The sequence below is a fragment of the Myxine glutinosa genome, chromosome 7 (genome assembly GCF_964187855.1).
Source record: "Myxine glutinosa chromosome 7, kmMyxGlut1.1, whole genome shotgun sequence".
Classification (NCBI taxonomy): domain Eukaryota; kingdom Metazoa; phylum Chordata; class Myxini; order Myxiniformes; family Myxinidae; genus Myxine; species Myxine glutinosa.
Genome location: NC_136267.1, coordinates 19419766 through 19434302, shown reverse-complemented (window position 1 = coordinate 19434302; position 14537 = coordinate 19419766). Strand labels below are relative to the sequence as shown.

The window sequence follows — 14537 nt, the reverse complement described above, 5'->3', positions numbered from 1 at the left end:
TTTTTCGAAAATTGATCTCATACGGGGATATCACCAGGTACCTGTCAGGGCGGCCGACGTCCCTAAAACGGCAGTCATCACGCCGTTCGGCTTATTCGAGTTCTTGCGGATGCCGTTTGGTCTCAAGAACGCGGCTCAGGCGTTCCAGCGCTTGATGGACGGCGTGCTGCGTGACCTGCCGTTCCTTTTCGTTTACCTGGACGACATCCTCGTCGCCAGCACGTCCCGGGCCGAGCACCTCCTCCACCTCCGAACACTGTTCGGGCGCCTCAGCGAGCACGGCCTCATCGTCAACCCGGCCAAATGCCACTTCGGCACGACGGCCGTTGATTTTTTGGGCCACCACATCACCAAGAACGGGGCTGTGCCGCTGCCAACCAAGGTCGAGGCCATCACCACTTTCCCGCGTCCCCGCACCATAAAGGCCCTGCAGGAATTCCTGGGAATGGTGAATTTTTATCACCGCTTCGTGCCCCGCGCTGCTCAACTCATGCGGCCCCTCTACGAAGCCCTCCGGGGCAAGCCGGCCAAGCACGACATCGCCTGGTCCGCAGCAATGGATGCGGCCTTCCAAAGCTCAAAGCGGGCCCTCGCCGACGCAACACTGCTCGCTCACCCGGTGCTCAACGCTCCCATCGCCCTCACCACGGATGCCTCTGACTACGCGGTGGGCGCCGTACATGAGCAATGGGTGAACGGGGTTTGGCAGCCACTCGCTTTTTTCAGCCGGCAGCTCCGGCCGAACGAGCTCAAATACAGCACGTTTGACCGGGAGCTCCTCGGTCTACACCTGGCCGTCCGCCATTTCCGCCACCTCCTGGAGGGCCGACCTTTCACGGCGTTCGTCGACCACAAGCCGTTGGTTTACGCAATGGCCAAGGTCACGGAGCCATGGTCGGCCCGCCAACAGCGCCACCTCTCCGCCGTGTCGGAGTTTACCACGGACATCCGGCACGTCGCCGGCAAAAACAACGCCGTGGCCGACTGTCTTTCCCGGGCCAGCGCGAACGCGGTCCACCTGGGCGTGGATTTTGCGCTTATGGCGGCGGACCAAACCACCGACACCACGGTGCAAGCCCTCCGGGCGGCGGACACGGGCCTCCGCCTGGCCGACATCCCCTGCGCGGACACTGTCCTGCTCTGCGACGTCTCCCAAGGCCGGCCTCGCCCCATCGTGCCCGTCACCTGGCAACGCCGCATCTTCGCCTCCCTCCACGGCCTTTCCCACCCGGGCCGGAAAGCTTCCCAGAAGCTGGTGTCGGCGCGTTTCGTCTGGCACGGCCTTCGTCGGGACGTCCGCGATTGGACCAGCGCCTGCACCGCCTGCCAACGGGCCAAGGTCCACCGACACACCCAGGCCCCGCTGGCACCTTTCACCGTGCCCGAACGACGTTTCGACCACGTCAACGTGGATCTGGTGGGCCCCCTTCCCCCATCACGAGGGTTCACACACCTGCTCACCATGGTGGACAGGACCACCAGGTGGCCGGAGGCCGTTCCCCTCGTCTCCACCACCACCGCCGACGTGGCGCAGGCCTTCATCGCCACCTGGGTCGCCCGCTTCGGCGCACCGGCGGACATCTCGTCAGACCGCGGACCACAGTTCACCTCCGAGCTGTGGGGCGCGGTCGCCCGCAACCTGGGGGTCAAGCTCCACCGTACTACGGCCTACCACCCCCAAGCAAATGGGTTGTGCGAGCGATTCCACCGCTCCATGAAGGCCGCGCTCATGGCCGGCCTTCAAGACGGCGGTTGGGCCGACCGGCTGCCGTGGGTCCTTTTGGGCCTTCGCACGGCCCCCAAGGAGGACCTCCAGGCATCCACCGCCGAGCTGGTCTATGGCCAGGTGCTACGCGTCCCGGGCGAATTCGTGCCCGACGCTACCAGCCCCTGGTCCGCAGCTCGCCAGCGCTCGGACCTCCAGGAGGCCGCCCGACGGTTTGCCCCCGTGCCGACATCCCACCACGGTGACCCCCAGTCCTACGTCCCCCCAGCACTCCGCACCGCGGAGTATGTTTTTGTGCGTCACGACGCACATCGGCGGCCACTCCAGCCGCCGTACGACGGGCCCTTCCGGGTGCTGCGACGGGACGACAAGTCGTTCGTCATCGACATCGGCGGCAGGTCAGACCGGATTGCAGTGGACCGCCTCAAGCCGGCGCACGTGGACGTCGACCACCCACCACGGGTGGCCCTCCCGCCGCGGCGAGGCCGCCCCCCGTCCACGGTGCCCCCCACTCGACCGCCCACCACCTCACCGGACCCCCTCCCACGACCCGCCAGGGGTCGCTTCGGCCGGGTCATCAGGACCCCCCTCAAGTTGACCCTGCCGGTGCAAGTCGATTCTGGGGGGACGTGTGTAGCGGCTGCCGCTGGGGTTACACAATCGCCTTGCACCTATCAAGGACGCGGAGCGATCACCAGGCCGGGCTCGTCCAGGACGCCCGGGCAGGCCCGCGCTCGACTTGCCAGGCCTCGGTCGGGACGCCCGGGCAGGCTCGCCCTCAACTTGCCAGGCCGCAGCCGGGACGCGGGGCCACGCCCCCTGGCGCCAGGCCTGGGCAAACCCCCTGGCGGAATAGATATATATTGCTGACCGTAAAACGTTTTTCCCAGAGTGCCTGAGTGTTTGATTCGAATAAAGCAGCTCAGATGAATTCAAGCTTTTTGTCGCGTCCATTCTTTCGATCGACGTGGGAGCCACAGCTCCTTCATCATACGTTATCTTCATACGATGAGTAGGTGAGTTATCAGCAGAATCCTGAACAAGGTACAAATTCCTGCCACCTTTAGTGGAACATCAGGCCTGGCCAGACGGTTAGTGGAAGAGGTGTTCCCTTGCCAACCCCACAAGAAGGTGGGAATAAATAGGCCATTAAAATAAGTAATAGTACTGATTGGAATCTTCTTTCAAAGATTACCTGACCGCCCTCCGAGCTGAATACTAACATGCAAAGAGTCTGTTATGCAGTGGAGAGAGTGGGGCGGGAAAGACGGAGAGCACCAAACTCATCCTGAAGTTCCTGTCTGCGAGGAGCCACAGAGCGGCCATGCACTGCCATCAAGGAGAGAACACGTGCGTTGAGACGGCCATTTTGGAGAGCAGGTTAGCCATCTATTTATCCGAATTTGTTCTCGGGTTGTCCTTTTTAATGTGCACCACCACCGTTGGTTTATATTGAATATCCTTTCGTTCACCTAATTTTTGGTCAATGATACCAAAATTGTTGAGCTTAATTATCCTTAGTCTCATGCCCGTCCAATTGTACTTCCTGATATCTGCCCACACGTTGCGTGTACAGCCCAATCATGGAGGCATTTGGAAACGCACGGACGGTACACAACCACAACTCCAGCCGCTTCGGCAAGTTTATCCAGCTGAACATGTCGGAGCAAGGCACAATTCAGGGCGGGCGAATCGTGGACTGTATCCTCACTATGGTCATTGAGAAAATGTGCATGACTTGAAGACTTTCCACAGTTGTCTTAAACTCAGGTTGTTAACACTGCTTGTTCCAATCAAGGGAGATGCAAAGCGCCCCTCCCTTATATATGGGATCGTTTCTCTGTATGCAGCTTTAACATAGGGACTGAAAATACGTTTCTCGGCTTCTACTGGACGAAATCGGCTGCAAATTTCAGAAGTAAATACTTTGTACATCGAGGTAATCTTACTGTAATCCACCAAATGTCTGTCCATCTGTCCGTCCGTCTGTTCCCAGGTACCGCAAAAGCGGCTGAACCGATCGCAACGAAATTTTGGGTGGATAATCCTGGGACCCCCTGGAGTAAAATAGGCTATATTGTTTTTCCAATTTTCCAATTTTCCAGTTTTTCCAAACACGATGGAATAATATTTACTGATATGAACAGTGATGTGGCTTTTAATGAAATTCTACAAATACTGTTTAGATTTTGATGATTTGCGTGTGATATGATTTAACGGATGTTTATATGAATCGTTTAAAATAAAAAAAGCCTTCAATTTCTGATATTTTGCCTTTTCATTTGGGCCTCTCAATTGAAGCCCCGCCCGTAGGGCGGGTACCTTTGCTAGTATGTTCCAAATTTCACCAACGTTTGTTTCCGCGTTTTATGAAGAAAACCCTCAAATTCACGTTGGTGTCTGTCTGTCTGTCCGTCCATCATCCTCCCAAAATGTGTTGGCACTCGTATCTCAAAGGATATACATTGAAACTATCTGAAACTTGGAATATATATCGGCCAATAGGTCTAATTATTTAGACCTATTGGCCGGTTGAATGCACAGACAGGTAAACACTAAAGAGTAATGCTCTAGAAAAGTTCATATAAAGGGGCGCCAATTTGATTCATACAGTTACATGAAGAAGTAAATGTATTTTATTTGCCAGATTGTGGGCGCTCCTTTACATGAACTTTCCTAGAGCATCACTTGGTTCCTCCTAAGAACACAAGGGTAGTTCAGCATTCACACGAGATTTTCTGAATGTCCCTCATTTTGTATTGTTTGACATTTTCTACAAGCTATGAAATGTCCCTTCTTTTCTATACTTTTCCACATGGCACGTACCCTTATATAAAGGGGCCTTTTCTGGCATTTTTCCCAATAATGTGATATTCCAACTAACCTAACCTCCTGTCTGTTGGCTCGATGTGTGAATTGAGCAAAACGTGCGCTATCCTTTACACCACCATCATCTGATGGTCCAGACCTTCTTGAAAAGGTGAGCTTTGTGCCTCTTATTCAAATTGGTTAAGAAAGTTTCAAGCTGCAGAAAGCTAGTCAGAATGTGACGTGTCTCTTGGTCTCGAGTCATGTTATTTGGTGAAACATAAATTTGGCTTGAATGTAATATGATTAGTGCAAATAAATTACTTGTATCACCTTCTGCATCAAGTTGGCTGTGGGAAATAATTTTCCATCTTTGGGGAGTCATCATGGGATACCGCAGGGATAACGCTCAATGATATCCCCACTTGTAGAATCGCGTGGTGAGGCACAACCCTGGAGAGAGGAATTTCCATATTTTTTATGCTCTCACGGCCGGAGCCGACAGCACTATGAAAGGTATGATATGCCGACACTTCATATGGACAGCCACACCCAGGTAATGATGCAACAGTGTTCCTTTTTCTGGTCTTTTCTTTTCTGTTCCACAAGGCAGTGTTCTGGGCCCTGTGCTTTTTTTGGTCTTCATCAATGATCTCTCTGACTCTCTTGAAAATCCTCTGTATCTCTTTGCTGATGACGCTACTCTCTGTTGCTCCATTCTTCATCCCTCAGATCGGCAGTCTGCTGCCTCCTCACTCTCTGCAGACCTGGACAAAATCACAGACTGGGCAAACAAGTGGAACATGTCTTTCAATCCTGACAAATGTCACACTCTTACGATGTCTCTCCGAAAAGACCGACTGGACAACCCTCCCATCCACTTTCTGAATAATCCTCTCCAAGAAGTTCTGTCACTCAAGCTTTTGGGTCTCACTATCTGCCATGATCTTTCCTGGGAAAACCACATTTCAAATCTGGCCTCCAAAGCCAGTCGCCGACTGGGCATCCTCCGTCGTGCGAAGTCCTTCCTTGGCACACCTGAGCTCCTCACCACATACAAGGCTTTCATCTGCAGCTCAATGGAATACTGCTCTCCCCTCTGGGCTGGTGCTCCTGCCTCACACCTAGCTCGTCTTCACGCTGTTGAAACCAAAGCATTCAGAATCATTGGAATCTCCCGCGATGAAGCTAACTCCAAGGGCCTCTCACTCACTCACCGCAGGCAGGTTGGTGGTCTTTCCATCTTCTACCGACTCCTCTCTGGCCTTGCCCCCCCAGCTCTCTCTGGGCTCTGTCCCGCAAATATTCCTACAGGTCGCACAAGATCTGCCTGCAACCCTCTTATGGTCAAACTGCCAAAATCAAGACTCTCTGCTCACCTTCACTCCTTCATTCCTCTTTTCTCCCACCTCTGGAACAAACTCCCTCACTCTCTTCAATCCCACTCCTCCCTCCAGGTCTTTAAAACGGCTGTTCACCACCATTAGTCCTTGAGCCAGACCAAAAGTAATGCTCCGGCGGGGGGAGTAATTCTCATTATGATTTTCCATTAGACCAATGTCTCAAGTGTCAGAAAAGGTGTGATGGACATCTGAGAACGGTAGCTTAGTGCCCGGATGGACGCCATCTTTGAAACCACCCAGCTCGAAAATGCCCATTTGGTGGGGTACATTGTTGCACGTGTATCTGGACTTCTATACTAGCTATCGATGTGCGGTTGACGACTAAATATACGTCCGATGTGTACCGTCTAAATAAAAAATAATATGAAGCATTTTGTTTTAGATTAATTATTATAAAAATGAATTATCGAAAAAAAATCATATATTTTTCAATATTTTATTATTAGACTTGTACTTTTTTTAGTGAAACAACACTGGTATGATTTTCCAAATTATGCATTGTGCTACACCGTTTATCTGTCTATAAAAATAACTCAAAAACTAAAACATATCATCCACCACGAGTTTACAACAAATAAATGTAAAGAGGCATAAAATGACTTAGGCCGCCGCTGGCATTATCTATTCTGACGATAACGCAAGTTAGGAATGTCGTACGGAGAGGATTTTAACACCATACGATATCTAATAAGCAGGCGGAAATTGTTACATAGGAAATCTGCACTTTGGTGGCCATCTTGGATTTCATCAGAGTCATTGGCATCCTGAGCCACGATAGCATCATCCTGCACCATGTTGGAGCATCCCTGCAGCTTACACACAACAGTGCACTTCAACCCATTCAGTATGCAGGAGCAATCTGACGGTCGACACGTCCTTCTGCATGTGCATGAGATGAGATTCAAGACGACATCTGGAGCTGGTAGACCCGCCATCCATCGGATTGTGAGCGAACCGCCATCATCGAGTTCCCAACCATGTCCTGCTGATGGTGTTGGGACGTCTGGTAGGTTTTCAAGGCTGCGTCGCCAGATAGCCGCCTGATAGTTGGCCCTAAGCGTATGCTGCATCAAGGAGTCTTCACAAGGCGGCAATTGTCCAGATTCGATCTGGCCCTTCTTTGCACAGAACATGTGATAACGGAGCGAATTAACACCGACGATCTTCGTGTTCTTGGCGTACAGCTGACACGTGAAGGCCTGAATGCTATTGAAGACGTCTGTTGGTACATTCCACGAAGATCCCAGATCTGTGAATGCTTGAAGATACAGCTCATTCGCTTGCACAAGCTTCAAAGCCTTTATCTTTCCTTGGCTAGCCAGAGCACTCACAGTGTCACACCCGCTCCATGCATGAAGCCCTGGCAATGCACTGCAAACTCCAGACCCCAATACCGCAGCCAACTTTCCAACGTCGATCATTCTGACTCGAACCTTTGTTCCTCGTCTGATGAAGAGCTGACTATCGATGGTTCTGCTGAGATGAAGACTGATGATCAGAACGTCGGTGTCATCTGCCACTAAGATGATCGTCTTGTAGTGGGTAGCGGCGTGCTTTGCGTGGAGAAACATACGCGTGTCTGCTTCCTCGTGGCTACATTCGAGTGCTTGCACCAACTTCCACCTATCGCGGGTCAGTACCAGACATTTTTCACCACAGGTGACATACAGTGTTCTGTTGCCTAGCTTTTCGCGATTTGTTTCATGTTTCCACGACTCCGCCAGAAACACAACCAGTTTCTCCTTTGTCTGGCTGCGAGCAAGGAGACGCCGCCAGTTCATGATTTTGTGTGCGGGTCTGATCTCGCTGAAACTGATGCCTTCATTTGAACCGCGGTTCACACGCTCAGCTGCTTTGATGGATTCTTCTGTGTATGTGTCAAAGACAACATCGATGCGCTCACTGCCTTGACCAGCGTGAAGCGCTGCAGCAAGGATGCGGTCAGATAGTTCTTCGAACGTGTCGTTCTCGCCATGCATCTTTTGTATGAGAGCCATCGCATCAATTATTGTTGCACTTCGCTTGTCAACGTTCTCGGCTGGTTCCACAAGACCTTCCATGTGTTTCGCAAGTGCAGCTTTGTTCATTTTTTTCATTGACCCATCAACGTTTGCCAAAGACCATGGTAACGGCCCTAGTGGGTGACAAAGGACAAGTTGCATGTCGAGGTTCCTTGTCTTGGCGATGAGTATCATGGTGGCAAACAGTTGTCTGTCAGCTCTCAGGACGATCTCCTTGTTTGTGCCCTTCACAACTTTCTGCTTGATCTTACCAAAGGTCTTCAAGTTTAGCTTGTTCAATGTGCCATGAAAGCCTGTTCCCTCTTCAAGACGTTTCTGGAAGCTTTGATACGCCGCTTCCCCCTTTTGCAGGGTGTTGAGTAGGTCATTAGAAACGTCCTCCCTCGCAGCCGCTCCGGTAGATATACTGAGAAGACATGACGGATCATCGGCGAATGGATTGGTCCAGTCATTTTCCAGTAGATCACAGATAGCTGTGACGCCAGACTCATCACGTTTGATGTGAGAAGTAGACAAGTCAGGGTGCTTGGCGTGAGACGTGTCGCTGCCATTCACAAGGATAGTTTCTCGTAGTTGCCTCAGTGCAGTAGCCCGATTTTCTGCAGTTAGATAGTATCGTGACACAGCCCCTTGTCGAAGACTAAAACCTCGTGTTCCTCCAGCTGTTTGCGTATCTTTGTTTACTGTTTCTTCTGTTGTCTGATCAACAGCGATTCTGGCAAATGGATTCCCTGGTCTAAGCTGTACGGAGAAGTAGCCTTGATTGAAATGCCTGTACAACTCGGGGCATGTTTCGTGGAGTTGCGTCATCTGTGCATAGTACACTGGTAGTTATCTAGCATAGTTCACCTTGTTCATTGCGAAACACCAAAGGATCACTCTTCTGACACAAGCCAAGTGAAGCATCCAGTCGCCTTCTCTATCCGCACGAATCAACCCCAGCAGGGTCTCTACCATATCAATATACATCATCCAGAAGCGAGCCAGGTCTCCATGTTTGGTTCGCAGAAAATGTAGGTATTTCGCGAACATGTCAAAGCTCTGTACACATGAATCATCATCGAGAGCAGCAGCGAGAGTCTCGTGGCAAACATCCTCCTTGATGCTGTGAATTTTGAGGTCAGTGCTTCGAATCTGGGGTTCCTTGTCAGGATGATTGCTTTCTATCCACACCTGGAAGCCCTTCCAAATGATGCGCATTAGTGCCTCGTACATCAACTTGTGGAGTCGCACAGCACGGTTGTATTGCTTGCCTTCCAGAACCCTGTTGATGGAACCTTCAGCGATTACTCCTGACTCAACAGCTACATCCCGAAGGCCTGCATCTCCAAACATTTTCCCAATGCTCGACATGACGTTACAGATGGTATGGAAGTTCCCCATCATGAGCACGATTCTTCCATATCGATCGACATCTTTCCATGCTATTTCGGTCGCCTTAGCAAATAGTGCCTGGTCTAGCACCACCGGTATACGCTCAAGCTGAAGTGATGACATGATGTTCAGAGCTTCTCTGAGGATTTCTTGCACTGTTGCCATATCTGTGGCAGGCGCGTTTATAGTCGGCAGGTAGCCAACTACATCTTCCGTCACCTGAACACGATCTCTAGTCATGATGTTGAAACCAGTCCACGAACTGATTGTCTGGTCGCATGGTTCCAGCATGCGAGTCATAATCCATACGTGATTTCGGCGCTGCGCAAGGGATGTTGCGCCTGCAAGAGTGTCAGAAAGATCTGCAGGCTTGATTGCAGGTGGGCCCTCTCGTTTCCCACCGCTGTATATTGGAACTAAATCGCTGGATGACGGGATAGATCGCTTCTTATCTGCTTTGGATACTGCCGATGGAGGTTGGGGCGGCAAACACGACTGCGACTTCGGTTGGACGATGATACCGTTGACGCGATGCGATGTTCCGCCACCACTCAGCGATTCCTCTAGCCTGTCGATGTTATCGAATGCTAATACAGTCGGGACCGAAGGGTGCACATGTGACGGAAGTGGTACTGTATCTTTCTCCACACTTGCTAATTTGTCTATGCATAGCGCTGTCTCGATTTCTTCCAGAACTGTGTACGAACATCCGTGCCCGAGTCGATTCAATATTCTGATGACCTCTGTATTACCGGTGAGCGTTTTCATGACCCACGGAAGTAGGACATGCTTCGATGTTCTGATGGTACCCCGGTGTACAGCATTGATGATATCTTGAGCCATCGACCATACCAGTGTGTCGGCACGCGCAGAGCTACCCCCACTCCCGCAAATCAAAGTATGCAGAAATACACGAAGAGAATCTGGTATCTTCACGTAATCTGAAGTGAGTTCTGCTGGCTGAGGCGGCCAACGTTCATTGTAATGAGCATCTTTGATCTGGTGTCGCAGTGAAGTAGCTGCACGCACAATGTTACTTTCACCGTCCGTTCGTTCAAATGCTTTCACTTCTGCTTTCAGGTTTACGCACTCTGCAGCAATCTCTCGCTTTGTCAGATTATCGGGCATCAAGTATACACGGTGTTTCACATTGAAGAAGATGAGCGATTCTCCAAACTCTCTTTGTAATGTGCGCTGCAGATTCTTCTTGATGGAGTCACGAACATCAACTGAAAATGTATCTGAAGACAGGATATCTGTTGCAACATCAACTATTGGAACAATCCTCGGGTTCAAGAACAAGTCAGTGCGAATGAAATTGAATATACATCGTATCATTTCTTTTTTCTCGATATTATCTTCAATGTCAGTTTCTACTTGAGGTTTTTGGGGCCGTGTGTAGTTTCTATAGCAGGAGAAGTGGTAGTGAGCCTCAGCTGCAACCATATCTCGTGTAGTCAATGCCAAAACTCTCTCATCATTGCGAGCTGTCGCAGCATCTCTTATTGTCTTATCTGCTCGAAGTTCAACAGCCAAGACAACTGTTTCACGGGTACGACTGCCTTTTATGAATTTTGAAGCACGCTGGCAAAAAATGCATTTATCATCGTAGACCGTTGAAGTTGATCCTGTCTCTTCCCGTGATGATCGCCGTCGCACCGCATCGCCAGTATCAACTGAAGAACTTCTAGCTGCATTGGTCAAAGTAGCTAGGTGGTTTTTGTGAGTGAAGTCTGATCTACAAGCCCTATGGTATAATATTGGAATATTAGGAAGTTCAACTGCGCCTTCTTGGACTAGCTTTAGAATTGGATAAAAGTTTCTAACTGCGGCTGCGTCACACAATGTCTTCCAAGAACTGTTGCCCGCTGCCTTGCTTAGTTCAGAGAGTGGCGACTTCTTGCTGCACAGGATGCACGTTCCGGACTCAGGTTCAATCTTCGCCCGTTTCGCCTCGACACCGGCCATCTCAGCTGAAAGAACAAAAAGACTGACGTTAGATTACTCCGATATCCGAAAAGCTCGCCAGCTTACATAGACATACTCATCCAAGTCAGTGAACATGTTAGATGGCGCCACAATACAACTCTATAATAGAGTTGTATGTGGCGCCATCTAACATGTTCACTTTTAGTTCTTAAGCCACCCACCCCCCCCCCCCCCACCCCCCCCTCAGAAATTAATCAGGTCACCGCAACAAATCTCAGACTGAGATATAGAATATAGAATATAGATATAGAATAGACTGACGTCACTTTCGGCACTGGGTTCTGTGGGTTGATTATCGGCGGGAAATTCCAACTGACATAGTTTCGGTTTGTGGAAAGTGCATGCCTTTTCATATATTTTTTGTGTAAACTCGTGGTGGATGATATGTTTTAGTTTTTGAGTTATTTTTATAGACAGATAAACGGTGTAGCACAATGCATAATTTGGAAAATCATACCAGTGTTGTTTCACTAAAAAAAGTACAAGTCTAATAATAAAATATTGAAAAATATATGATTTTTTTTCGATAATTGATTTTTATAATAATTAATCTAAAACAAAATGCTTCATATTATTTTTTATTTAGACGGTACACATCGGACGTATATTTAGTCATCAACCGCACATCGATAGCTAGTATAGAAGTCCAGATACACGTGCAACAATGTACCCCACCAAATGGGCATTTTCGAGCTGGGTGGTTTCAAAGATGGCGTCCATCCGGGCACTAAGCTACCGTTCTCAGATGTCCATCACACCTTTTCTGACACTTGAGACATTGGTCTAATGGAAAATCATAATGAGAATTACTCCCCCCGCCGGAGCATTCACTTCAAAATATGGCCGGTTGGCTCAAGGACTACATCTCTTATCTTCCCCAATCCAAAACCTTGATCTTTTCTACCCCCGCTAATTTCACCCCAATTCCACTTTTTTGAAATACCAACTTCTGTCCTGGAAGTCCTTGGTGTCCTTGTGTTTTATACTTCTCCCTCCACCCCCCCCCCCCTTCCCACGCCTCCTCCCCCCAAGCCCTCTCCCTTCCACACATCTCCCTGCTCTCAAATGTTGTGTTTGTGTGCTTCCCCTTCTCTCCCCAACTTGTTTTCCGCTCCCTCTTTTTGTGTGTTTTGTTTGTCTGGTTGATTTGTTTGTGAAGTAAATGTTAGCTCTTTCACGAGCCTCGATTCAGTATACAAAAAAAATAAAATAAAATAAAAACAACCAGTGGGTGGAATTAATGATTGAATCCCAGTCTAATATGCCTTTCCTTGATGGATTTATATTTGCTAGAAGGATAGCTTAAATATATGCGCACACCCTTGTGAGTTAACGTGACCCAGCTATAAACTTTCATTCTGGTGTTACACATTTGCGGTGAGGTTTCAATGTGTGCGACGCCAATCATAAGGTTGTAAAGCCTGAAGACCCTCTGGCACCATGATCGTTGTTGGATATTAAACATCTCACGCTGTCTTTCGTGGTTATCGCCGGCACTGTGAACAAATTACAAATTCATGCTCTAACCCATAGGGGGGCACTGCATCATGGCACAGCCTCCAAGCAAATTATGCCACCCATAGCCATGTGCTGCAGGTGAAAGAAGAAGAAGCTGCACCCTTCTTTCGGACAGAGATTAAATTGATGTGAATGCAAGCTGATAAGAATTGGGGGAGAGCACTTAATATGATAGATTGGGATAATGGGTTGTGCGTACAGTGCAGCTTCTTCTTCTTCTCCATCTCCTTTGTCTAAATTTACCTGTCTATCTTCTTAAGTTAATGGACCGAAGAAAATTTTCGCAAACATGGAAGAAAGGGACGATACTAGTTGTGCAAAGTTATTATCCAAAGCTAATATGGTACGAGCTATAAAGTACAATGTAGTGAACCAGATAGTTCAACAAGTACGAATGTGGGAATGTATCGACAAGCAGGTAGGTCAGCAATCGGCGCTTATCCCGAGTTGTGCGGTAGTCATGTGACCTTACATTGATCTCTTCCAAGGTATTTTGTTTCCGTATCTCATTTTGTTTTCTTTTATCTGCCTCTTGCCTTCTTTGCAGAATCATTTGGCCTCTCGGGCAGTGAATCCTTCCATTACTTGAACCAGTCAGGCCTAGGCCAAAGCGAGATGTCTGACGATAAAGCCATATTCCACACAGTGATGGTGGGTGATTGTGTATCAAATGATTTCAAATATTATTTATGTTCTCATTTCCATGATCCAAACTCTGGCCTTGCCTCTTTGTATTTGACGTGTGTTGTGCAGCGTTCGATGCAGGCCGTCGGGTTGTCCCACACGGAGTGCCACCAGGCCCTGCGCCTTCTCTCCGCCGTACTGCACCTTGGTAACATCACCTTTGCCACCGCTGGCGGGGCTCAGGTGTCCTGCAAGGCAGGTAGGCAGTTCGACAGCTGTGTGCGTAGTTTGGTGTGGAACGGTACAGCTGTGGCAATGGTGTTTTTTGTCCTCACGTGTTATGCCATGTTCTGTCACAGCTGCATCACTTGCAGCCAAGTTGCTCGGAATGGACGTCGAAGCGCTTGTTGAGGTTTTGACGCAACGCTCGATGATTCTCCGAGGCGAAGAAATCAGCACTCCGCTCACGGTCGAACAGGTCTGCATTCGGATTTGTGATACACCTCAGCGATTAAAGATTTAAAAAAGACATATTTGGCCCCAGATAAGGACCTGTAATCGTCACAATGTTGTCATGTTGTTGTTGTCCTGCGTAGGCTGTGGACTCGCGTGATTCCATGGCAATGGCGCTCTATGCTAAATGCTTCTCCTGGTTCATTCGCAAGATGAACAACCGAATACGAGGCCCCACAGACTTTAACTCCATCAGCATACTTGACATCTTCGGCTTTGAAAATTTTGAGGTGGGATCCCGCTGTTGATACAGCAACATAAACAACTTGGTCGAGATCACGTCCACGATGCTGCCCCAAATGTAAACATTTCCTTTCCTTTCTATCCATATGTTGTCATTGCATCGACTGTGGTCTTTTTTGGTATTTATTATCAACAACAGTTCTAGGTAAATATCAAAAGTTATTTTGTCCGAGACCACAAAGCATCCGTTCCACCTGTTTCGTGTTTACCTGTCTGTGCAGTCAACTGCTGTTGTCTTCATACTAAAATACGCAATTTGGTGTCTGCCTGTCTGACCGTGAAACATTCGGTCATTAATTATCCAACCTTAACCAAACT

General features: G+C 49.1%; 1 protein-coding gene across 1 annotated transcript in view; it reads left to right on the top strand.

Moving 5' to 3' along the window:
* Window positions 1–14537, top strand: part of LOC137431031 (unconventional myosin-X) — a 202085-nt gene that overhangs the window by 127860 nt on the left and 59688 nt on the right. The window contains 8 exon segments of the mRNA XM_078781337.1: window positions 2972–3106; window positions 3303–3427; window positions 4693–4706; window positions 4966–5050; window positions 13387–13490; window positions 13593–13722; window positions 13823–13941; window positions 14060–14206. Of these exon segments, the coding sequence (XP_078637463.1) occupies window positions 2972–3106; window positions 3303–3427; window positions 4693–4706; window positions 4966–5050; window positions 13387–13490; window positions 13593–13722; window positions 13823–13941; window positions 14060–14206 (859 nt within the window).